General features: G+C 53.0%; 1 protein-coding gene across 1 annotated transcript; it reads left to right on the forward strand.

Moving 5' to 3' along the window:
• Positions 1-898: 898 nt before the first annotated feature.
• LOC144673796 (uncharacterized) lies at positions 899-23,378 on the forward strand. The gene is made up of 8 exons (XM_078535455.1): positions 899-943; positions 1,123-1,257; positions 1,840-1,884; positions 3,355-3,429; positions 10,793-10,813; positions 11,340-11,731; positions 11,908-12,127; positions 23,186-23,378. The coding sequence occupies exons 1-6, from the start codon at positions 899-901 to the stop codon at positions 11,406-11,408; spliced, it is 390 nt and encodes a 129-aa protein (XP_078391581.1). The 3' UTR covers positions 11,409-11,731; positions 11,908-12,127; positions 23,186-23,378.
• Positions 23,379-24,449: the final 1,071 nt, after the last annotated feature.

Below are 24,449 nucleotides of genomic sequence, written 5' to 3' on the forward strand. Positions count from 1 at the left end.
AAAGGTGACAGAGAGAGAGGGAGGGAGAAATGTACACAGAGAGAGAGTAAAAGGTGGCAGAGAGAGAGGGAGGGAGATATGTACACAGAGAGAGAGTAAAAGGTGGCAGAGAGAGAGGGAGGGAGAAATGTACACAGAGAGAAGGGGACAGTCAGAGCACGAGGCTGAATGTGACAGTGAGAGTGACGGAAACTGAGAGACAGAGAGAGTGAGACATGGAGAGAGAGAGAAGGGCAGACAAACAGCGTCAGAGAGCGAGACAGGGGGAGAGCGAGACGGGGGGAGAGCGAGACAGGGGGAGAGGGAGACAGGGGGAGAGCGAGACGGGGGGAGAGCGAGACGGGGGGAGAGCGAGACAGGGGGAAAGTGAGACAGGGGGAGAGTGAGACAGGGGGAAAGTGAGACAGGGGGAGAGCGAGACAGGGGGAGAGCGAGACAGGGGGAGAGTGAGACAGGGGGAGAGTGAGACAGGGGGAAAGCGAGACAGGGGGAAAGTGAGACAGGGGGAGAGTGAGACAGGGGGAAAGTGAGACAGGGGGAGAGTGAGACGGGGGGAGAGCGAGACAGGGGGGAGAGCGAGACAGGGGGAAAGTGAGACAGGGGGAAAGTGAGACAGGGGGAGAGTGAGACAGGGGGAGAGTGAGACAGGGGGAAAGTGAGACAGGGGGAGAGTGAGACGGGGAGAGTGAGACAGGGGGAAAGTGAGACAGGGGGAAAGTGAGACAGGGGGAGAGCGAGACAGGGGGAGAGCGAGACAGGGGGAGAGTGAGACAGGGGGAGAGTGAGACAGGGGGAGAGTGAGACAGGGGGAGAGTGAGACACAATTAGCATCATTGTTCATGCTGGGAAACGTAAACAGTTTATTAATCCAACCTGGAGTGAAAAGGTATTTTCGGTGATGATAATGGTGAAGAGACTGGAAAGTTGTAAAGATGCCACCTGGGTCAGGAGCCTTGACACTCTGCTCTGGCCCAGGAGTGATACAGACACACTGCGATGTGGTTTGTGCATTAACTGTCCTTTCAAACGCAAAGCAAGGCACTCTGCTCGATCCAAAACGGGGGCTCAGGCTGAGAGCGGGGCAGGGGACCTGCTGGACGCACTGTAACTGTGGCTGGATAGGCAAAGGAACTTGTCTTAATATCTCCCCTCTCCCCTCATCCAGAGGCACTCCAGCCACCAGAAGTCTGTTATGTCTTGGATGCTGCTCTCTTCGTCTATGGGATCGTGTTAACTGCTCTCTACTGTCGTCTGAAGGTAAGGACTGGAGAGGTGACAGTGTGAGGGAGCTGGATTCACATCAGTAGAGATACAGTCAGTAACACAGGGTGCTGGGGGAGAGGGGTTACTGAGTGACAGTGTGAGGGAGCGGGATTAACATCAGTAGAGATACAGTCAGTAACACAGGGCGCTGGGGGGAGAGGGGTTACTGAGTGACAGTGTGAGGGAGCTGTATTAACATCAGTAGAGATACAGTCAGTAACACAGGGTGCTGGGGGAGAGGGGTTACTGAGTGACAGTGTGAGGGAGCTGTATTAACATCAGTAGAGATACAGTCAGTAACACAGGGCGCTGGTGGAGAGGGGTTAATGAGTGACAGTGTGAGGGAGCTGGGTTAACATCAGTGGGATTCGGTAGACGCGCCCAGCTGTTTTGGGACCCCAGGATTTTGGAGATAATTCAGAGCGGATTTGCCGAGGCTCAGTTTGAACCCACGAGGTCAAAAGGGGGGGAATGTGTGCCTTTTGAAAAAGGGGTAGAAGAGAGGATGGCGGAGAGAGAGGATTTGAGCCTCACGCACTGAGCTTAATCCATCCTTTTCTCTTTCACGTTATTCAGCTGCAGATGCGTAAGAAAACTCCGGGCCAACCCTCCGTGTATGAGGTATGGAAACTCCGGTGCACTGGGGGCGTGTGTCGGCGGGGCTGGTGGGGGTGTGCGAGGATTCAGGCTGTGGATTGTCAAAGATCCAACCTCAGAATACAGGAGAGAAACCGGCCAATCCATGTCCCCAGGCAGGAATATTGCCACTCTCCTCGTCCCAGATGCAAACATCCCTCCGCACAATTCACATCCACACTTCTCTTGCAATATAACACCTGACTGCGATCTAAATAGTTCCCCTCCTGTCCCCTGCCAAATACCCCGGCAGATTTTCCCCTTCAAGTGTTTGTCGAATTGACTTTCACGTTATGGTTTTGAACATCCTTCCACTGCTGTTCCAGCAACTCGGTGTGTCAAACCATTTCCCCTCATCCTCATTTCCCACCCCCCTCTGGTCCTTTTACCCTGAGTCTCTTTAATCTGTGTCCCTTTGGTTACCCACCCTCCTGCCACTGGGAACAGATTCTCCACCTTGACTCTATTGAAACTCTCCCACCTTTTAAACGACTTGATTAAATCTCCTCTTCATCTCCCCTGCTCCATCAGAGCAGGCACAATTGTAGCTGCCTCTGGCAATAGTTGGATTCATTGCTGGGAGGTTTCCAGTCGACTCAATCAGTAAATGGGGGAAGAGGTGGGTGAGAGGGTTTAATCTTCCCCTCCGATAGGGAACAGGCTGCCCGGTGTGTGTAAATGGGGAGAGGTGGGTGAGAGGGTTAATCCCCCTCCGATAGGGAACAGGCTGCCCGGTGTGTGTAAATGGGGAGAGGTGGGTGAGAGGGTTAATCCCCCTCCGATAGGGAACAGGCTGCCCGGTGTGTGTAAATGGGGAGAGGTGGGTGAGAGGGTTAATGCCCCTCCGATAGGGAACAGGCTGCCCGGTGTGTGTAAATGGGGAGAGGTGGGTGAGAGGGTTAAGCCCCTCCGATAGGGAACAGGCTGCCCGGTGTGTGTAAATGGGGAGAGGTGGGTGAGAGGGTTAATCCACCTCCGATAGGGAACAGGCTGCCCGGTGTGTGTAAATGGGGAGAGTTGGGTCAGAGGGTTAATCCCCCTCCGAAAGAGAACAGGCTGCCCGGTGTGTCTAAATGGGGAGAGGTGGGTGAGAGGGTTAATCCCCCTCCGATAGGGAACAGGCTGCCCGGTGTGTCTAAATGGGGAGAGGTGGGTGAGAGGGTTAATCCCCCTCCGATAGGGAACAGGCTGCCCGGTGTGTGTAAATGGGGAGAGGTGGGTGAGAGGGTTAATCCCCGTCCGATAGGGAACAGGCAGCCCGGTGTGTGTAAATGGGGAGAGGTGGGTGTGAGGGTTAATCCCCCTCTGATAGGGAACAGGCTGCCCGGTGTGTCTAAATGGGGAGAGGTGGGTGAGAGGGTTAATCCCTCTCCGATAGGGAACAGACTGCCCGGTGTGTGTAAATGGGGAGAGGTGTGTGAGAGCTTTAATGCCTGTGATTTTTATATTTTTCAGGAAATTCAAGGCAACCAGAAGGATGTTTACCATGAACTCAAGCCAGGGAAAGTGGAATCTCGGAAGGAAATGCCAGTGAGTAGAAATTGAAATATGAACTTTTAATTTCCCTCAAACCCCAAAGAGTGCGATGCTCTTAAAAACTGTTTTGTGCGTTTGATGTGGTCAGTGTCGAGGGAGCTTTACTCTGTATCTAACCCCATGCTGTACCTGTCCTGGGAGTGTTTGATGGGGACAGTGTAGAGGGAGATTTACTCTGTATCTTACCCCGTGCTGTACCTGTCCTGGGAGTGTTTGATGGGGACGGTGTAGAGGGAGATTTACTCTGTATCTAACCCCGTGCTGTACCTGTCCTGGGAGTGTTTGATGGGGACGGTGTAGAGGGAGATTTACTCTGTATCTAAACCCGTGCTGTACCTGTCCTGGGAGTGTTTAATGGGGACAGTGTAGAGGGAGCTTTACTCTGTATCTAACCCCGTGCTGTACCTGTCCTGGGAGTGTTTGATGGGGACGATGTCGAGGGAGCTTTACTCTGTATCTAACCCCGTGCTGTACCTGTCCTGGGAGTGTTTGATGGGGACAGTGTAGAGGGAGATTTACTCTGTATCTAACCCCGTGCTGTACCTGTCCTGGGAGTGTTTGATGGGGACAGTGTAACGGGAGCTTTACTCTGTATCTAACCCCGTGCTGTACCTGTCCTGGGAGTGTTTGATGAGGACAGTGTAGAGGGAGATTTACTCTGTATCTAACCCCGTGCTGTACCTGTCCTGGGTGTGTTTGATGGGGACAGTGTAGAGGGAGATTTACTCTGTATCTAACCCCGTGCTGTACCTGTCCTGGGAGTGTTTGATGGGGACAGTGTAAAGGCTGTGTTATGACACAGTGGATGGTAAATACTGACCTGTTCAAATCCCAGAGGGAAACTTGAAACAACTGCCACAAGTAATTTTCAATTTGTATTAATTTCCAGATGCATGACCAGCAAATCTTCATAGTCTTTGCAAAACTAGATTAAACATTTATTACCAAGAAAACTGACTTTTGAGTTCATACATAGATCTACAAATTACTACTGCAGTAATTTTTAAACCCCCTGCTCAATCTAACTTGCATTTATACTTTCGTTAACTCCACTGTAAGACACATAGATTCTAAAAGATCCAGGCAAAGGAAGATGATACCTTGAACAAGTCAACATCCAAGTGACTTTTCTTAACTCCAGTCCTGTGAAGAGAGCAGCTTGAGCCATCGATGCTGAAGGCTTCTCACACACTTATAAGATCTTAAAAATGCCTTCCCTAACAAACAGCTCTGGCTTCTACTTTATACACATCTCCCTCTTTGAATGCAAATGCCCATTGTTTCACTATGTCTTTGGACTTTATCTCCCTGATAATAAAGACCACTCATAGTCCTAAATTTTACCAGTAATCTTTGGGAAAAATGAACACACTGTTCTAAACTTCACCTGGCGAGGTGACACATTTCACTCCTCCCTTGAAAGCAACCTAGCCTGGTTTATTTCAAATTGCAAACGTTCCCTTGAGACCCATGTTTCTAAACTTCCCCATGTTTACCTAATTAACATTTCAAACCTAACCTCTCTTCTCCGATCAAAGCACCCAGACTAATTCAATTAAATCTCCCTCACGCACACACACACACACACACACACACAGACGCGTATAGGCACATCGATACATCCCACGATGACTCTATTTTACAATAAATTCCAAAAAATTGAGTATTATTATATCCTCTTGACATCCCCCTCATTGAAATATGAGCTGTCATAATCTAAAAAGACAGCTTTGTTGTTATTAACCAGTTTGATACTATCTCCTATCCTTATCTATAGACTTTGTTACATTACCAGATGCATGCATTAACACAACAATACATCTATAAATGCTTCACATCAACAGAAATTATTCCAGTTCAGAGTCCAGGTTTTTAAATGTTCAACCTTCCCTATAAGCCTCCAACTCTTGATTAATCATCTGCAATCAGATTTTCCTGTCCAGCGCCCTCTGGATTAGGAGGTTGCAGTAATAACTTCCGCCTGAATGGCCTTGCACATCTGAATTGAAACTTGTCCAGGAACCTTTAAGGATTGTGGTCTATGCAAACAACTGTTTCTGACAAAAGCAAAATACTGCAGATGCTGCAAACCGGAAGCAAAAACAAAAACTGCCGGGAAAACTCAGCAGGTCTGACAGCGTCTTCATCGGGACATCAGGATTCATCGTCACCTTCTGACGAAGAGTCATACGGACTCGAAACGTTAATTCTGTCTTCCTCTCCACAGATGGTGTCAGGCCTGCTGAGTTCATCCAGCTATTTTTGCTATTGTTCCTGATTTGAAAATGCTGCAACGCTCACACCAAACCCAACTTCTCCTTTTCAATCGTCGACCACGTTGTCTCTCTTGCGCAATTCGCTTCCGTGAAAAATACCCGATCGGTTTCCCAACTCCTGTGTCATCTTTCCTGTAACAACACAGCCCCGGTGCCTATATCACTTGCATCGACGGCTGGATTAAATTGCTTCACTGTCGCTGGGTCAAAACCCTCCCTGACAGCGCTGTGGGTGTACCTACACCACATGGAGATGTTCAAGAAGGCAGCTCACCACCACCTTCTCGAGGGGCAATTAGGGACGGGTAATAAATGCTGGGCCCAGCCAGCAAAACCCACATCCCGTCAATGAATAAAAAAATTGGGTACTGTCAGAGCTGGTGTCGGAGTTCACACAGTTTTCAAACTACCGGATGATTCCTGACATTCCAGTGTCCATTGAAACGTCTTGTCCTTTTTTGATTGTTCAGCCAGTGAAGCAACCACTTGGCTAAAATTTGGTACAAATATCCAATGAAACCCACTCGTGCCCAGAAATCTCAAAACTTCCCGTTTAGTTGTAGGCACTGGGAAAATTCACGGTATCCTTAACTTTTGCACCTCTTAGAGCCACCTCACCATGTCCGATAGTATGGCCCAGATGCGTCACTTACGCTTTTGCAAATTCACTTTTAGCCAAGTTCATCACCACGTTAGTTTCTTGCAATCGAAAAATGAATCCTCCCAGACGCTAGAAGTGCTCCTCCCGTGTCCGACTGAAAACTATTAAGTCATCAATATAAACAGCACAATTGCCTAGACCCACAATTACTTTGTTCGTCACCTTTGAAATATTTCAGGTGCACGCTTCAGACCAAAGGGCATGACTTTAAACTGATATAGTCCACTTGGCGTTATGAAAGCTGATATTTCCTTTGCTCTCTCCAACGTGGTACTTGTCCGTGTCCTCTCAGCAAGTCAGGCCTTGTGATAAATTTTGATTGTCCCACTTTCTCAATACAATCCTCTAACCATGGTACAGGATATGAATCCTCTTATGTCACCACATTCACCTTTCGATAGTCCACACACAGTCTTTGTGTTCCATCCAGTTTTGGTATCAGTACAACAGGCAAACTCCAGTTACTGCAACTAGACTCAATGATATCATTTTGAAGCATGAAATCATTTCCTTTGTGTACTTGTGATAACTCTGCTGGATTTAATCTATAAGGATGATCCCTTACTGAAGATGCAACTTCTACAGACACATCATGTATAGCTAAATCTGTCCTCCCCAATTTACTTCCACAAATAGCTTTGTGTGACTACCATAGCTTTTCCAAATCACATTGACGCTTGTCTGGAAGGTAAATCAATATTACATTGAAGTTTTCAAGTACCCCCTCATAATCCCATTGGATTAGAGGAAAATCAGTATCAGAATCTTGCATTTCTAACTCTTTCTCATTTTCGACCACCACTAATATCTCCTTCTGGTCCTCTTCCCTGTCAAAGTACTTGTTAAGCATATTTACATGACACACCCTCTACTTTTTCCTTCTGCCTGGCGTATTTATTAAATAATTTACTTCATTCAGTTCCTTTTCAATCCTATTAAGGCCCACTCAACCTTTCCTTTAATGAGTCACCCAGTGCTGGTAACAGAACTAGTACTTTCTCTCTGACAATAAAATTCAGAGCTGTAACTTTTAATTCCAGACATTAATTGAATTCAAATTCTACCATGGTGGGATTCGAACCAAGAGAATTCCCTTGGTCTCTGAGGTTACCAGTCCAGTGACGATGCCACTATGCCACTCTCTCCCCATATGATAAGCTGTTGACTTAAATTGTTTTAGCCCCAAACTGTCCATTACTTCCTTAAACAGCTGTGAACATAAAATTTGACCCCCTGATCTGATTGTGTTTTCTTCAGTAAACCATGTCTCATAAAAAGATTAATTAACTCTTCCATAACCTTCTTTTTTGTAATGTTTCTCAAAGGTATTGCTTCAGGAAATCTGGTAGATACATCCATGATTGTTGGGAGGTACTGATTTCCAGTTTTAGCCTTGGGGAGGGGTCCTACACTATCAATCATGGCCCTAGTAAAAAGTTCTTCAAATGCTGGAATTGGTATTAAAGGTGCTTGAGATTTCCCTATCACCTGACGTGTATGACATGGTGTATAGGATTCGACTACATCGCTGTGCAATCCAGGCCAATGAAAATGTTTTTTGTATCTTCACCCTTGTTTTCCTAATTCCTAAATGTCCCCCCCATTGGAATTTCACAAGTGATCCTCAGAATCCCATTCCTATACCCAAATGGGATAACCACCTGATGTACCTCCCTCCAGCTTTTATTGCGGAAACATAATAAGGCCTCCATTTTCTCATTAAAATGTTACCCTTAGGGTAATTCTGGAATACATTTTGCCTCTGTTTTGGAGTAAGTTGTCTGGTATAAATGTTGCATTTGCAAATCTTTTATCTGTAACTCCGCTAACTGTCTTGAGTTAAACACTTCAGCCGAATTGTCCTAGTCATTCTTCCTGGACAATGTTATCAAACACAGTGCCGGCTAATTGGATTTCAACACGTCCTTCCTGCTTTTGAATTGCCTGTCCTTCCTGTTATTCTTGTTTCAACGGATCAGCCTGCGATCTGGTTATCACATAAATCAGGAAACAATCCAGGATGTGCTCTCTGTAACATTTCAGTTGAAGCCACCGCTACAGGCTGTTCAACTGCCATAGGCATCACCCACATTTGTGACCCAGCTATATCATTACCCGGAATAAACTGAACCCCGGCAATGAGCAATTTTTCCCACCGTCCCAACGGTCACATCGCCTGTTATCCACTTACTCTCCAAATTTACCTTCCACAAGGGAATAGGTTTAGCATCACCATGAGCCCCACTTATGGAGTTCCTGTTCCTGCTATACTCCGTCTGAACAAAAAATATCACGACCCCACAACGTTAAGGATTGACTAGCCCCACCCCCCGTCTCTTAAAAGTTTATCACCTGTACCTATTCCACCCTGAATACATTCCCTTCACACACAAAGTCTTCCAACATTTCTGTAACCTGCTCCTCAGAATTCTCTTGACTAAACAGTGAACACATTCCCACTTCTTTACCCATCACTGATTCTCCCTGTTTTACTCGTACACTAACCACTGGCTCCTCCTGTGCCTGACCCTCAGAACCCACAGTACTTTACCTCCCAGAGATTTCCTGTACCCAAATAATCATCCCACAGATGTTTCCTGCAGCCTCCAACACACTGACTTCGTGTGCCCCACTTTATTACAGTGAAAACACCTCCAGTTTCGAACGTCACTTCTACCCTCAGCACCTGCCTTTTTATTCTGGGGTAAAAAAAAAACCTTCCCGGGAACTTCCAGAGACTCCTTCTCTTCCCTGACTGGAATTCCAAGCAAGAGAGAAGGATAAAGAGAGAGGCGAGGGAAAGAGAGAAGGAATGAGAAAGGGAATAGCGGCTTAAAAGGACGGAAGGTCAAAAAAGAGACCTCAGATTCTGAGGAAAGTTGCTGATGATGAAAAGAATATTTAATTTAAAACCCAGTGGGGAGACGTTTAAATCTGTACCCTCTCTTTGAGGAAAGCCATGTTGAAGAGTTCTTTATTTCATTTGTGAAGATAGCTAAACAGATGCATTCCTTTCACCTTCCCACTTCCTGTCCTTTCCCAACTTGAAAGGGGCGACGACAATAAGCTTCAGTCCCAACGCACTAACTCATAATCATCAGCTCTCTCTGCTGTGTCTCTTACCATTGGAACCCTCTGTTCCTCCTCATGGGTTCTCACCGCCGAAGGAGTCGAATTTTTAATCTCTTCCAAAAGAATCACATCCCTGAGACGGAAGAGGCTGTCTGTATTTTTAATGCCTGTATCCACCGGTCAAAACGACTTTGTTTTACTCTTCCAAACTCAATATAAGTTTGCCCAGGCTGTTTTCTCCTGTTCCTAAATGTCTGCCTGTATACCTCAGGAGCTCGTATGCACTCAATATGGTCTTTGTTTTTTTTTACCATATCGTGAGTCACCAGCATTTCTCCTGACAGTGAAGCATAAACCTCATGTGCTCTACCCACCAACCTGTACTGTAACAGCAATGTCCAGTTTTCCATTGGCCATTTCATCTGTTTAGCTATCTTCTCAAATGAAATAAAGAACTCTTCAACATCGCTTTCCTAAAAGAGCGGGTACAGATTTAAACATCTCCCCACTGGGTTTTAAATTAAATCTTCTTTTCATCATCAGAACTTACCTCAGAATCTGTGGTCTCTTTTTTGACCTTCCAGCTTTTTAAGCTGCTATTCCCTTTCTCATTCCTTCTCTCTTTCCTCTGCCTCTCTCCTTATCCTTCTCTCTTGCTTGGAATTTCAGTTCCATCTTCCTGCTTTATTTCAAAATACAAGTGTTCCCATGAAACCCATGTTTCTAACCTTCCCCAGGTTTACCCTAATTAATATTTCAAACCTAACCTCTCTTCTTAGATCAAAGCACCCAGACTAATCCAATTAAATTTCACTCCCAAACACATGGACACATACAGACACATACACACATCTGGCTATGATTCTATTCAACAATAAATTCCAATAATATTGATAATTATTATACCTACTTTACTCTGTATCTAACCCCGTGCTGTACCTGTCCTGGGAGTGTTGATGGGGACAGTGTAGAGGGAGATTTACTCTGTATCTAACCCTGTGCTGTACCTGTCCTGGGAGTTTGTGTTTGATGGGGACAGTGTAGAGGGAGATTTACTCTGTATCTAACCCCGTGCTGTACCTGTCCTGGGAGTGTTTGATGGGGACGATGTAGAGGGAGATTTACTCTGTATCTAACCCCGTGCTGTACCTGTCCTGGGAGTTTGTGTTTGATGGGGACAGTGCAGAGGGAGATTTACTCTGTATCTAACCCCGTGCCGTACCTGTCCTGGGAGTGTGTGTTTTCTGCAGTGTGTGTGTGTATAAACAAGCTAATGGGGAGGTGGGATATCTGTTGATGGGATCATTTACCAAAATTTAATCTGTCTATTCCTCTTCTCCCCATACAGAAGGAAGAAGGAATTTATACGGTGAGACCATTCACTCTGTCTCCCTCTCTCGTTCTCTCTGTCATCGATCTCTCTCACCTTCTCTGTCTCTCCGCTGTCTGTCTTTCTCTATCTCTGTCTCTATCTCTGTCTCCCACTGTCCCTCTATCTCTCTTTCTCTCTCCCTCTCATATTATCTCTAACTGTGTCTCTGTGTTTGCTCCTTTCTCTCTCTCTCTGTGTTTTGTTCTGTTTGTCTTTCTTGCTCTGTCACATTATCTCTAACCCACCTCTCTCTCTCTCTCCCTCACTCTCTCTCTCCATCCCTGTGACATTGTCTCTAACCCACCTCTCTCTCTCTCTCCCTCACTTTCTCTCTCCATCCCTGTGACATTATCTCTAACCCACCTCTCTCTCTCTCTCCCTCACTCTCTCTCTCCATCCCTGTGACATTGACTCTAACCCACCTCTCTCTCTCTCTCCCTCACTCTCTCTCTCCATCCCTGTCACATTATCTCTAACCCACCTCTCTCTCTCTCTCTCTCCCTCTCTCCCTGACCCCTCACAGGGCCTGGATGGACGTCAGTTGGATACCTATGAGTCGCTGCACCCTCAGAAGTTTTCAAAGCCTGAATGATCTGCGCTCCTGCCCCTGACAGTCCTCTCGGAGTGATCAGGAACTGGAGGGTCAGGGGTGGAGAGAGAGTGGGTCACAGCGACACTTCGGTCGAACTATTATCGGCAAAGCTTCACCAATCGACATTTATCTTTGTTTCGTCAGCCCAGCTACGCTTTAGAATCTGTGATCTGAGCACCAAATGTCAAACACGCCTCGGGAATTCAAGCCCTTCTCTCCAGGGAAACAGGAGGAGGCCATTCAGCCCCTCTCGATCCTGTTACACAGGAACAGGGGGAGGCCATTCAGCCCCTCTCGATCCTCTTGCACAGGAACAGGGGGAGGCCATTCAGCCCCTCTCGATCCTCTTGCACAGGAACAGGAGGAGGCCATTCAGCCCCTCTCGATCCTGTTGCACAGGAACAGGGGGAGGCCATTCAGCCCCTCTCGATCCTCTTGCACAGGAACAGGGGGAGGCCATTCAGCCCCTCTCGATCCTCTTGCACAGGAACAGGAGGAGGCCATTCAGCCCCTCTCGATCCTCTTGCACAGGAACAGGAGGAGGCCATTCAGCCCCTCTCGATCCTCTTGCACAGGAACAGGGGGAGGCCATTCAGCCCCTCTCGATCCTCATGCACAGGGACAGGAGGAGGCCATTCAGCCCCTCTCGATCCTGTTGCACAGGAACAGGAGGAGGACATTCAGCCCCTCTCGAACCTGATACACAGGGACAGGAGGAGGCCATTCAGCCCCTCTCGAGCCTGTTACACAGGAACAGGAGGAGGCCATTCAGCCCCTCTCGAGCCTGTTACACTGGAACTGGAGGAGGCCATTCAGCTCTCAGACAATTTCTCTTGTATTAATTTGTATTAAAGTGCTTTTAAAGATGTGCTTGAGTGCCTTGTATGTGGTGGGGACAGAGATAAACTGCACTGGGGTTGGAGGAGGGGAAGCTGTGGGGGGGCAGTGAGTGGGTGTTTGTGGGCACAGGGCGTACAGGAACGGGATGACATCCAACAGGCGGCGAGGCTCGCCCAGTCGAACAGCTGGATGCTTCACGAACTCCTGTCCCCCTCAAATCTTTCCCATGGAATTGTAAACCCTCATTTTGCAATAAACTCAATTGGAGAGAAGCCTGTTTTTAACAGTCGTCTTTGGTGCATAGGTTAAGCATGCGGACTGACCTGGAACTACAGGCCCAGGCTTTGCGGCCTGACTGAACTGTAGCCCCAGGCTTTGCGGCCTGACCTGGAACTACAGCCTTAGGATTTGCTGCCTGACTGAACCACAGCCCCAGGCTTTGCGGCCTGACCTGGAAACACATCCCCAGGCTTTGTGGGCTGACTTGGAACTACAGCCCCAGGCTTTGCGGCCTGACTGAACCACAGCCCCAGGCTTTGCAGCCTGACTGAACCTCAGCCCCAGGCTTTGCGGCCTGACTGAACCACAACCCCAGGCTTTGCGGCCTGACTGAACCACAGCCCCAGGCTTTGCGGCCTGACCTGGAAACACATCCCCAGGCTTTGTGGGCTGATTTGGAACTACAGCCCCAGGCTTTGCGGCCTGACTGAACCACAGCCCCAGGCTTTGCAGCCTGACTGAACCTCAGCCCCAGGCTTTGCGGCCTGACTGAACCACAACCCCAGGCTTTGCGGCCTGACTGAACCTCAGCCCCAGGCTTTGCGGCCTGACTGAACCACAACCCCAGGCTTTGCGGCCTGACTGAACCTCAGCCCCAGGCTTTGCGGCCTGACTGAACCACAACCCCAGGCTTTGCGGCCTGACTGAACCACAACCCCAGGCTTTGCGGCCTGACTGAACCTCAAACCCAGGCTTTGCGGCCTGACTGAACCACAACTCCAGGCTTTGCGGCCTGACTGAACCACAACCCCAGGCTTTGCGGCCTGACTGAACCACAACCCCCGGCTTTGCAGCCTGACTGAACCTCAGCCCCAGGCTTTGTGGCCTGACTGAACCACAGCTCCAGGCTTTGCGGCCTGACCTGGAAAGACATCCCCAGGCTTTGTGGGCTGACTTGGAACTACAGCCCCAGGCTTTGCAGCCTGACTGAACCACAGCCCCAGGCTTTGCGTCCTGATTGAACCACAACACCAGGCTTTGCGGCCTGACTGAACCTCAAACCCAGGCTTTGCAGCCTGACTGAACCACAACCCCAGGCTTTGTGGCCTGACTGAACCAGAACCCCAGGCTTTGCGGCCTGACTGAACCACAACCCCAGGCTTTGCAGCCTGAATGAACCTCAGCCCCAGGCTTTGCAGCCTGACTGAACCTCAGCCCCAGGCTTTGCGGCCTGACTGAACCTCAGCCCCAGGTTTTGCGGCCTGACTGAACCACAACCCCAGGCTTTGCGGCCTGACTGAACCACAGCCCCAGGCTTTGCGGCCTGACTGAACCACAGCCCCAGGCTTTGCAGCCTGACTGAACCTCAGCCCCAGGCATTGCGGCCTGACTGTACCACAGTCCCAGGCATTGCGGCCTGACTGAACCACAACCCCAGGCTTTGCGGCCTGACCTGGAAAAACATCCCCAGGCTTTGGGGGCTGACTTGGAACTACAGCCCCAGGCTTTGCGGCCTGACTGAACCACAGCCCCAGGCTTTGCGGCCTGACTGAACCACAACCCCAGGCTTTGCGGCCTGACTGAACCACAACCCCAGGCTTTGCAGCCTGACTGAACCAAAACCCCAGGCTTTGCGGCCTGACTGAACCAAAACCCCAGGCTTTGCGGCCTGACTGAACCACAACCCCAGGCTTTGCAGCCTGACTGAACCTCAGCCCCAGGCTTTGCGGCCTGACTGAACCTCAGCCCCAGGCTTTGCGGCCTGACTGAACCACAACCCCAGGCTTTGCGGCCTGACTGAACCTCAGCCCCAGGCTTTGCGGCCTGACTGAACCACAACCCCAGGCTTTGCGGCCTGACTGAACCTCAGCCCCAGGCTTTGCGGCCTGACTGAACCACAACCCCAGGCTTTGCGGCCTGACTGAACCGCAACCCCAGGCTTTGCGGCCTGACTGAACCTCAAACCCAGGCTTTGCGGCCTGACTGAACCACAACTCCAGGCTTTGCGGCCTGACTGAACCACAACCCCAGGCTTTGCGGCCTGACTGAACCACAACCCCCGGCTTTGCAGCCTGACTGAACCACAGCCCCAGGCTTTGCGGCCTGACTGAACCACAGCTCCAGGCTTTGCGGCCTGACCTGGAAAGACATCCCCAGGCTTTGTGGGCTGACTTGGAACTACAGCCCCAGGCTTTGCAGCCTGACTGAACCACAGCCCCAGGCTTTGCGTCCTGATTGAACCACAACACCAGGCTTTGCGGCCTGACTGAACCTCAAACCCAGGCTTTGCAGCCTGACTGAACCACAACCCCAGGCTTTGTGGCCTGACTGAACCAGAACCCCAGGCTTTGCGGCCTGACTGAACCACAACCCCAGGCTTTGCAGCCTGACTGAACCTCAGCCCCAGGCTTTGCAGCCTGACTGAACCTCAGCCCCAGGCTTTGCGGCCTGACTGAACCAGAACCCCAGGCTTTGCAGCCTGACTGAACCTCAGCCCCAGGCTTTGCGGCCTGACTGAACCTCAGCCCCAGGTTTTGCGGCCTGACTGAACCACAACCCCAGGCTTTGCAGCCTGACTGAACCTCAGCCCCAGGCATTGCGGCCTGACTGTACCACAGTCCCAGGCATTGCGGCCTGACTGAACCACAACCCCAGGCTTTGCGGCCTGACCTGGAAACACATCCCCAGGCTTTGGGGGCTGACTTGGAACTACAGCCCCAGGCTTTGCGGCCTGACTGAACCACAGCCCCAGGCTTTGCGGCCTGACTGAAACACAACCCCAGGCTTTGCGGCCTGACTGAACCACAACCCCAGGCTTTGCAGCCTGACTGAACCAAAACCCCAGGCTTTGCGGCCTGACTGAACCAAAACCCCAGGCTTTGCGGCCTGACTGAACCACAACCCCAGGCTTTGCAGCCTGACTGAACCTCAGCCCCAGGCTTTGCGGCCTGACTGAACCACAACCCCAGGCTTTGCGGCCTGACTGAACCACAGCCCCAGGCTTTGCGGCCTGTCTGAACCCCAGCCCCAGGCTTTGCGGCCTGACTGTACCACAACCCCAGGCTTTTCGGCCTGACTGAACTACAGCCCCAGGCTTTGCAGCCTGACTGAACTACAGCCCCAGGCTTTGCGGCCTGACTGAACCACAACCCCAGGCTTTGCGGCCTGACTGAACCACAGCCCCAGGCTTTGCGGCCTGACTGAACTATAGCCCAGGCTTTGCAGCCTGACTGAACCACAGCCCCAGGCTTTGCGGCCTGACTGAACCACAGCCCCAGGCTTTGCAGCATGTGACAAGATCAAAAATTCGGAGCAGAAGTCGGCCATTCGGCCCACCGAGCCTATTCCACCATTCAACAAAACCATAGCTGGACTGATTGTGGTCTCAACTCCACTTTCCTGCCTGTCTCCCTCCCAGAACCTTTGACTCTCTTGCCTCTCAAACTCTGTCTCTGTCAGCCTTGAATATATTCAGTGACTCAGCCCCCCCCTCTCGATCCTTATACACCGGAACAGGAGGAGGCCATTCAGCCCCTCTCGAGCCTGTTACACGGGAACAGGAGGAGGCCATTCAGCCCCTCTCGAGCCTGTTACACAGGAACAGGAGGAGGCCATTCAGCCCCTCTCGAGCCTGTTACACGGGAACAGGAGGAGGCCATTCAGCCCCTCTCGAGCCTGTTACACAGGAACAGGAGGAGGCCAGTCAGCTCTCAGCCAATTTCTCTTGTATTAATTTGTATTAAAGTGCTTTTAAAGATGTGCTTGAGTGCCTTGTATGTGGTGGGGACAGAGATAAACTGCACTGGGGTTGGAGGAGGGGAAGCTGTGGGGGGGCAGTGAGTGGGTGTTTGTGGGCACAGGGCGTACAGGAACGGGATGACATCCAACAGGCGGCGAGGCTCGCCCAGTCGAACAGCTGGATGCTTCACGAACTCCTGTCCCCCTCAAATCTTTCCCATGGAATTGTAAACCCTCATTTTGCAATAAACTCAATTGGAGAGAAGCCTGTTTTTAACAGTCATCTTTGGTGCATAGGTTAAGCATGCGGACTGACCTGGAACTACAGGCCCAGGCTTTGCGGACTGACCTGGAACTACAGCCCCAGGCTTTGCGGCCTGACTGAACCTCAGCCCCAGGCTTTGCGGCCTGACCTGGAACTAAAGCCCCACGCTTTGCAGACTGACTGAAACACAGCCCCAGGCTTTGCGGCCTGACTGAACCACAACCCCAGGATTTGCGGCCTGACTGAACCACAACCCCAGGCTTTGCAGCCTGACTGAACCTCAGCCCCAGGCTTTGCGGCCTGACTGAACCACAACCCCAGGCTTTGCAGCCTGACTGAACCTCAGCCCCAGGCTTTGCGGCCTGACTGAACCACAACCCCCGGCTTTGCAGCCTGACTGAACCTCAGCCCCAGGCTTTGCGGCCTGACTGAACCACAGCTCCAGGCTTTGCGGCCTGACCTGGAAAGACATCCCCAGGCTTTGTGGGCTGACTTGGAACTACAGCCCCAGGCTTTGCAGCCTGACTAAACCACAGCCCCAGGCTTTGCGTCCTGATTGAACCACAACACCAGGCTTTGCGGCCTGACTGAACCTCAAACCCAGGCTTTGCAGCCTGACTGAACCTCAAACCCAGGCTTTGTGGCCTGACTGAACCAGAACCCCAGGCTTTGCGGCCTGACTGAACCACAACTCCAGGCTTTGCAGCCTGACTGAACTACAACCCGAGGCTTTGCGGCCTGACTGAACCACAACCCCCGGCTTTGCAGCCTGACTGTACCACAGTCCCAGGCATTGCGGCCTGACTGAACCACAACCCCAGGATTTGCGGCCTGACTGAACCACAACCCCAGGCTTTGCAGCCTGACTGAACCTCAGCCCCAGGCTTTGCGGCCTGACTGAACCACAACCCCAGGCTTTGCAGCCTGACTGAACCTCAGCCCCAGGCTTTGCGGCCTGACTGAACCACAACCCCCGGCTTTGCAGCCTGACTGAACCTCAGCCCCAGGCTTTGCGGCCTGACTGAACCACAGCTCCAGGCTTTGTGGCCTGACCTGGAAAGACATCCCCAGGCTTTGTGGGCTGACTTGGAACTACAGCCCCAGGCTTTGCAGCCTGACTAAACCACAGCCCCAGGCTTTGCGTCCTGATTGAACCACAACACCAGGCTTTGCGGCCTGACTGAACCTCAAACCCAGGCTTTGCAGCCTGACTGAACCACAACCCCAGGCTTTGCGGCCTGACTGAACCAGAACCCCAGGCTTTGCGGCCTGACTGAACCACAACTCCAGGCTTTGCAGCCTGACTGAACTACAACCCCAGGCTTTGCGGCCTGACTGAACCACAACCCCCGGCTTTGCAGCCTGACTGTACCACAGTCCCAGGCATTGCGGCCTGACTGAACCACAACACCAGGCTTTGCGGCCTGACCTGGAAACACATCCCCAGGCTTTGGGGGCTGACTTGGAACTACAGCCCCAGGCTTTGCGGCCTGACTGAACCACAGCCCCAGGCTTTGCGGCCTGACTGAACCACAACCCCATGCTTTGCGGCCTGACTGAACCTCAGCCCCAGGCTTTGCGGCCTGACTGAACCACAACCCCCGGCTTTGCAGCCTGACTGAACCTCAGCCCCAGGCTTTGCGGCCTGACTGAACCACAGCTCCAGGCTTTGCGGCCTGACCTGGAAAGACATCCCCAGGCTTTGTGGGCTGACTTGGAACTACAGCCCCAGGCTTTGCAGCCTGACTAAACCACAGCCCCAGGCTTTGCGTCCTGATTGAACCACAACACCAGGCTTTGCGGCCTGACTGAACCTCAAACCCAGGCTTTGCAGCCTGACTGAACCACAACCCCAGGCTTTGTGGCCTGACTGAACCAGAACCCCAGGCTTTGCGGCCTGACTGAACCACAACCCCAGGCTTTGCAGCCTGACTGAACCTCAGCCCCAGGCTTTGCAGCCTGACTGAACCTCAGCCCCAGGCTTTGCAGCCTGACTGCACCAGAACCCCAGGCTTTGCAGCCTGACTGAACCTCAGCCCCAGGCTTTGCGGCCTGACTGAACCTCAGCCCCAGGTTTTGCGGCCTGACTGAACCACAACCCCAGGCTTTGCGGCCTGACTGAACCACAGCCCCAGGCTTTGCGGACTGACTGAACCACAGCCCCAGGCTTTGCAGCCTGACTGAACCTCAGCCCCGGGCATTGCGGCCTGACTGTACCACAGTCCCAGGCATTGCGGCCTGACTGAACCACAACCCCAGGCTTTGCGGCCTGACCTGGAAACACATCCCCAGGCTTTGGGGGCTGACTTGGAACTACAGCCCCAGGCTTTGCGGCCTGACTGAACCACAGCCCCAGGCTTTGCGGCCTGACTGAACCACAACCCCAGGCTTTGCGGCCTGACTGAACCACAAACCCAGGCTTTGCAGCCTGACTGAACCAAAACCACAGGCTTTGCGGCCTGACTGAACCAAAACCCCAGGCTTTGCGGCCTGACTGAACCAAAACCACAGGCTTTGCGGCCTGACTGAACCAAAACCCCAGGCTTTGCGGCCTGACTGAACCACAACCCCAGGCTTTGCAGCCTGACTGAACCTCAGCCCCAGGCTTTGCGGCCTGACTGAACCACAACCCCAGGCTTTGCGGCCTGACTGAACCACAACCCCAGGATTTGCGGCCTGACTGAACCTCAGCCCCAGGCTTTGCGGCCTGACTGAACCACAACCCCAGGCTTTGCGGCCTGACTGAACCACAACCCCAGGATTTGCGGCCTGACTGAACCACAACCCCAGGCTTTGCAGCCTGACTGAACCTCAGCCCCAGGCTTTGCGGCCTGACTGAACCACAACCCCAGGCTTTGCAGCCTGACTGAGCCTCAGCCCCAGGCTTTGCGGCCTGACTGAACCACAACCCCCGGCTTTGCAGCCTGACTGAACCTCAGCCCCAGGCTTTGCGGCCTGACTGAACCACAGCTCCAGGCTTTGCGGCCTGACCTGGAAAGACATCCCCAGGCTTTGTGGGCTGACTTGGAACTACAGCCCCAGGCTTTGCAGCCTGACTAAACCACAGCCCCAGGCTTTGCGTCCTGATTGAACCACAACACCAGGCTTTGCGGCCTGACTGAACCTCAAACCCAGGCTTTGCAGCCTGACTGAACCACAACCCCAGGCTTTGTGGCCTGACTGAACCAGAACCCCAGGCTTTGCGGCCTGACTGAACCACAACTCCAGGCTTTGCAGCCTGACTGAACTACAACCCCAGGCTTTGCAGCCTGACTGTACCACAGTCCCAGGCATTGCGGCCTGACTGAACCACAACACCAGGCTTTGCGGCCTGACCTGGAAACACATCCCCAGGCTTTGGGGGCTGACTTGGAACTACAGCCCCAGGCTTTGGGGGCTGACTTGGAACTACAGCCCCAGGCTTTGCGGCCTGACTGAACCACAGCCCCAGGCTTTGCGGCCTGACTGAACCACAACCCCAGGCTTTGCGGCCTGACTGAACCTCAGCCCCAGGCTTTGCGGCCTGACTGAACCACAACCCCCGGCTTTGCAGCCTGACTGAACCTCAGCCCCAGGCTTTGCGGCCTGACTGAACCACAGCTCCAGGCTTTGCGGCCTGACCTGGAAAGACATCCCCAGGCTTTGTGGGCTGACTTGGAACTACAGCCCCAGGCTTTGCAGCCTGACTAAACCACAGCCCCAGGCTTTGCGTCCTGATTGAACCACAACACCAGGCTTTGCGGCCTGACTGAACCTCAAACCCAGGCTTTGCAGCCTGACTGAACCACAACCCCAGGCTTTGTGGCCTGACTGAACCAGAACCCCAGGCTTTGCGGCCTGACTGAACCACAACCCCAGGCTTTGCAGCCTGACTGAACCTCAGCCCCAGGCTTTGCAGCCTGACTGAACCTCAGCCCCAGGCTTTGCGGCCTGACTGCACCAGAACCCCAGGCTTTGCAGCCTGACTGAACCTCAGCCCCAGGCTTTGCGGCCTGACTGAACCTCAGCCCCAGGTTTTGCGGCCTGACTGAACCACAACCCCAGGCTTTGCGGCCTGACTGAACCACAGCCCCAGGCTTTGCGGACTGACTGAACCACAGCCCCAGGCTTTGCAGCCTGACTGAACCTCAGCCCCAGGCATTGCGGCCTGACTGTACCACAGTCCCAGGCATTGCGGCCTGACTGAACCACAACCCCAGGCTTTGCGGCCTGACCTGGAAACACATCCCCAGGCTTTGGGGGCTGACTTGGAACTACAGCCCCAGGCTTTGCGGCCTGACTGAACCACAGCCCCAGGCTTTGCGGCCTGACTGAACCACAACCCCATGCTTTGCGGCCTGACTGAACCACAAACCCAGGCTTTGCAGCCTGACTGAACCAAAACCACAGGCTTTGCGGCCTGACTGAACCAAAACCCCAGGCTTTGCGGCCTGACTGAACCACAACCCCAGGCTTTGCAGCCTGACTGAACCTCAGCCCCAGGCTTTGCGGCCTGACTGAACCACAACCCCAGGATTTGCGGCCTGACTGAACCACAACCCCAGGCTTTGCGGCCTGACTGAACCTCAGCCCCAGGCTTTGCGGCCTGACTGAACCACAACCCCAGGCTTTGCGGCCTGACTGAACCTCAGCCCCAGGATTTGCGGCCTGACTGAACCACAACCCCAGGCTTTGCGGCCTGACTGAACCTCAGCCCCAGGCTTTGCGGCCTGACTGAACCACAACCCCAGGCTTTGCGGCCTGACTGAACCACAACCCCAGGCTTTGCGGCCTGACTGAAACTCAAACCCAGGCTTTGCGGCCTGACTGAACCACAACTCCAGGCTTTGCGGCCTGACTGAACCACAACCCCAGGCTTTGCGGCCTGACTGAACCACAACCCCCGGCTTTGCAGCCTGACTGAACCTCAGCCCCAGGCTTTGCGGCCTGACTGAACCACAGCTCCAGGCTTTGCGGCCTGACCTGGAAAGACATCCCCAGGCTTTGTGGGCTGACTTGGAACTACAGCCCCAGGCTTTGCAGCCTGACTGAACCACAGCCCCAGGCTTTGCGTCCTGATTGAACCACAACACCAGGCTTTGCGGCCTGACTGAACCTCAAACCCAGGCTTTGCAGCCTGACTGAACCACAACCCCAGGCTTTGTGGCCTGACTGAACCTCAAACCCAGGCTTTGCGGCCTGACTGAACCACAACCCCAGGCTTTGCAGCCTGACTGAACCTCAGCCCCAGGCATTGCAGCCTGACTGAACCTCAGCCCCAGGCTTTGCGGCCTGAATGAACCAGAACCCCAGGCTTTGCAGCCTGACTGAACCTCAGCCCCAGGCTTTGCGGCCTGACTGAACCTCAGCCCCAGGTTTTGCGGCCTGACTGAACCACAACCCCAGGCTTTGCGGCCTGACTGAACCACAGCCCCAGGCTTTGCGGCCTGACTGAACCACAGCCCCAGGCTTTGCGGCCTGACTGAACCTCAGCCCCGGGCATTGCGGCCTGACTGTACCACAGTCCCAGGCATTGCGGCCTGACTGAACCACAACCCCAGGCTTTGCGGCCTGACCTGGAAACACATCCCCAGGCTTTGGGGGCTGACTTGGAACTACAGCCCCAGGCTTTGCGGCCTGACTGAACCACAGCCCCAGGCTTTGCGGCCTGACTGAACCACAACCCCAGGCTTTGCGGCATGACTGAACCACAACCCCAGGCTTTGCAGCCTGACTGAACCAAAACCCCAGGCTTTGCGGCCTGACTGAACCAAAACCCCAGGCTTTGCGGCCTGACTGAACCACAACCCCAGGCTTTGCGGCCTGACTGAACCTCAGCCCCAGGCTTTGCGGCCTGACTGAACCACAACCCCAGGCTTTGCAGCCTGACTGAACCTCAGCCCCATGCTTTGTGGCATTACTGAACCACAGACCCAGGCTTTGCGGCCTGTCTGAACCCCAGCCCCAGGCTTTGCGGCCTGACTGTACCACAACCCCAGGCTTTTCGGCCTGACTGAACTACAGCCCCAGGCTTTGCAGCCTGACTGAACTACAGCCCCAGGCTTTGCGGCCTGACTGAACCACAACCCCAGGCTTTGCGGCCTGACTGAACCACAGCCCCAGGCTTTGCGGCCTGACTGAACTATAGCCCAGGATTTGCGGCCTGACTGAACCACAGCCCCAGGCTTTGCAGCATGTGACAAGATCAAAAATTCGGAGCAGAAGTCGGCCATTCGGCCCACCGAGCCTATTCCACCATTCAACAAAACCATAGCTGGACTGATTGTGGTCTCAACTCCACTTTCCTACCTGTCTCCCTCCCAGAACCTTTGACTCTCTTGCCTCTCAAACTCTGTCTCCGTCAGCCTTGAATATATTCAGTGACCCAGCCCCCCCCTCTCGATCCTGTTACACAGGATCAGGAGGAGGCCATTCAGCCCCTCTCGAGCCTGTTACACGGGAACAGGAGGAGGCCATTCAGCCCCTCTCGATCCTGTTGCACAGGAACAGGTGGAGGCCATTCAGCCCCTCTCGAGCCTGTTACACGGGAACAGGAGGAGGCCATTCAGCCCCTCTCGAGCCTGTTACACAGGAACAGGAGGAGGCCATTCAGCCCCTCTCGAGCCTGTTACACAGGAACAGGAGGAGGACATTCAGCCTCTCTCGAGCCTGTTACACAGGAACAGGAGGAGGACATTCAGCCCCTCTCGAGCCTGTTACACGGGAACAGGAGGAGGCCATTCAGCCCCTCTCGAGCCTGTTACACAGGAACAGGAGGAGGCCATTCAGCCCCTCTCGAGCCTGTTACACGGGAACAGGAGGAGGCCATTCAGCCCCTCTCGAGCCTGTTACACTGGAACAGGAGGAGGCCATTCAGCTCTCAGCCAATTTCTCTTGTATTAATTTGTATTAAAGTGCTTTTAAAGATGTGCTTGAGTGCCTTGTATGTGGTGGGGACAGAGATAAACTGCACTGGGGTTGGAGGAGGGGAAGCTGTGGGGGGGCAGTGAGTGGGTGTTTGTGGGCACAGGGCGTACAGGAACGGGATGACATCCAACAGGTGGCGAGGCTCGCCCAGTCGAACAGCTGGATGCTTCACGAACTCCTGTCCCCCTCAAATCTTTCCCATGGAATTGTAAACCCTCATTTTGCAATAAACTCAATTGGAGAGAAGCCTGTTTTTAACAGTCGTCTTTGGTGCATAGGTTAAGCATGCGGACTGACCTGGAACTACAGGCCCAGGCTTTGCGGACTGACCTGGAACTACAGGCCCAGGCTTTGCGGCCTGACTGAACTGTAGCCCCAGGCTTTGCGGACTGACCTGGAACTACAGCCCCACGCTTTGCGGACTGACTGAACCTCAGCCCCAGGCTTTGCGGCCTGACTGAACCTCAAACCCAGGTTTTGCGGCCTGACTGAACCACAACCCCAGGCTTTGCGGCCTGACTGAACCACAACCCCAGGCTTTGCGGCCTGACTGAACCTCAGCCCCAGGCATTGCGGCCTGACTGTACCACAGACCCAGGCTTTGCGGCCTGACTGAACCACAACCCCAGGCTTTGCGGCCTGACCTGGAAACACATCCCCAGGCTTTGTGGGCTGACTTGGAACTACAGCCCCAGGATTGGCAGCCTGACTGAACCACAGCCCAGGCTTTGCGGCCTGACCTGGAAACAGATGCCCAGGCTTTGTGGGCTGACTTGGAACTACAGCCCCAGGCTTTGCAGCCTGACTGAATCACAGCCCCAGGCTTTGCGGCCTGACTAAACCACAACCCCAGGCTTTGCGGCCTGACTGAACCTCAAACCCAGGTTTTGCGTCCTGACTGAACCACAACCCCAGGCTTTGCGGCCTGACTGAACCACAACCCCAGGCTTTGCGGCCTGACTGAACCACAACCCCAGGCTTTGCAGCCTGACTGAACCTCAGCCCCAGGCTTTGTGGCCTGACTGAACCACAACCCCAGGCTTTGCGACCTGACTGAACCTCAGCCCCAGGCT

The sequence above is a fragment of the Cetorhinus maximus genome, unplaced genomic scaffold (genome assembly GCF_964194155.1).
Source record: "Cetorhinus maximus unplaced genomic scaffold, sCetMax3.hap1.1 HAP1_SCAFFOLD_472, whole genome shotgun sequence".
NCBI lineage: Eukaryota > Metazoa > Chordata > Chondrichthyes > Lamniformes > Cetorhinidae > Cetorhinus > Cetorhinus maximus.

Coding starts and splice junctions, on each gene's coding strand:
- LOC144673796 (XM_078535455.1), top strand. CDS start 899: ATGATAATGGTGAAGAGACTGGAAAGTTGTAAAGATGCCACCTGG. Junction 944..1,122: donor GTTGTAAAGATGCCACCTGG/GTCAGGAGCCTT, acceptor GTGGCTGGATAG/GCAAAGGAACTTGTCTTAAT. Junction 1,258..1,839: donor CTCTCTACTGTCGTCTGAAG/GTAAGGACTGGA, acceptor CACGTTATTCAG/CTGCAGATGCGTAAGAAAAC.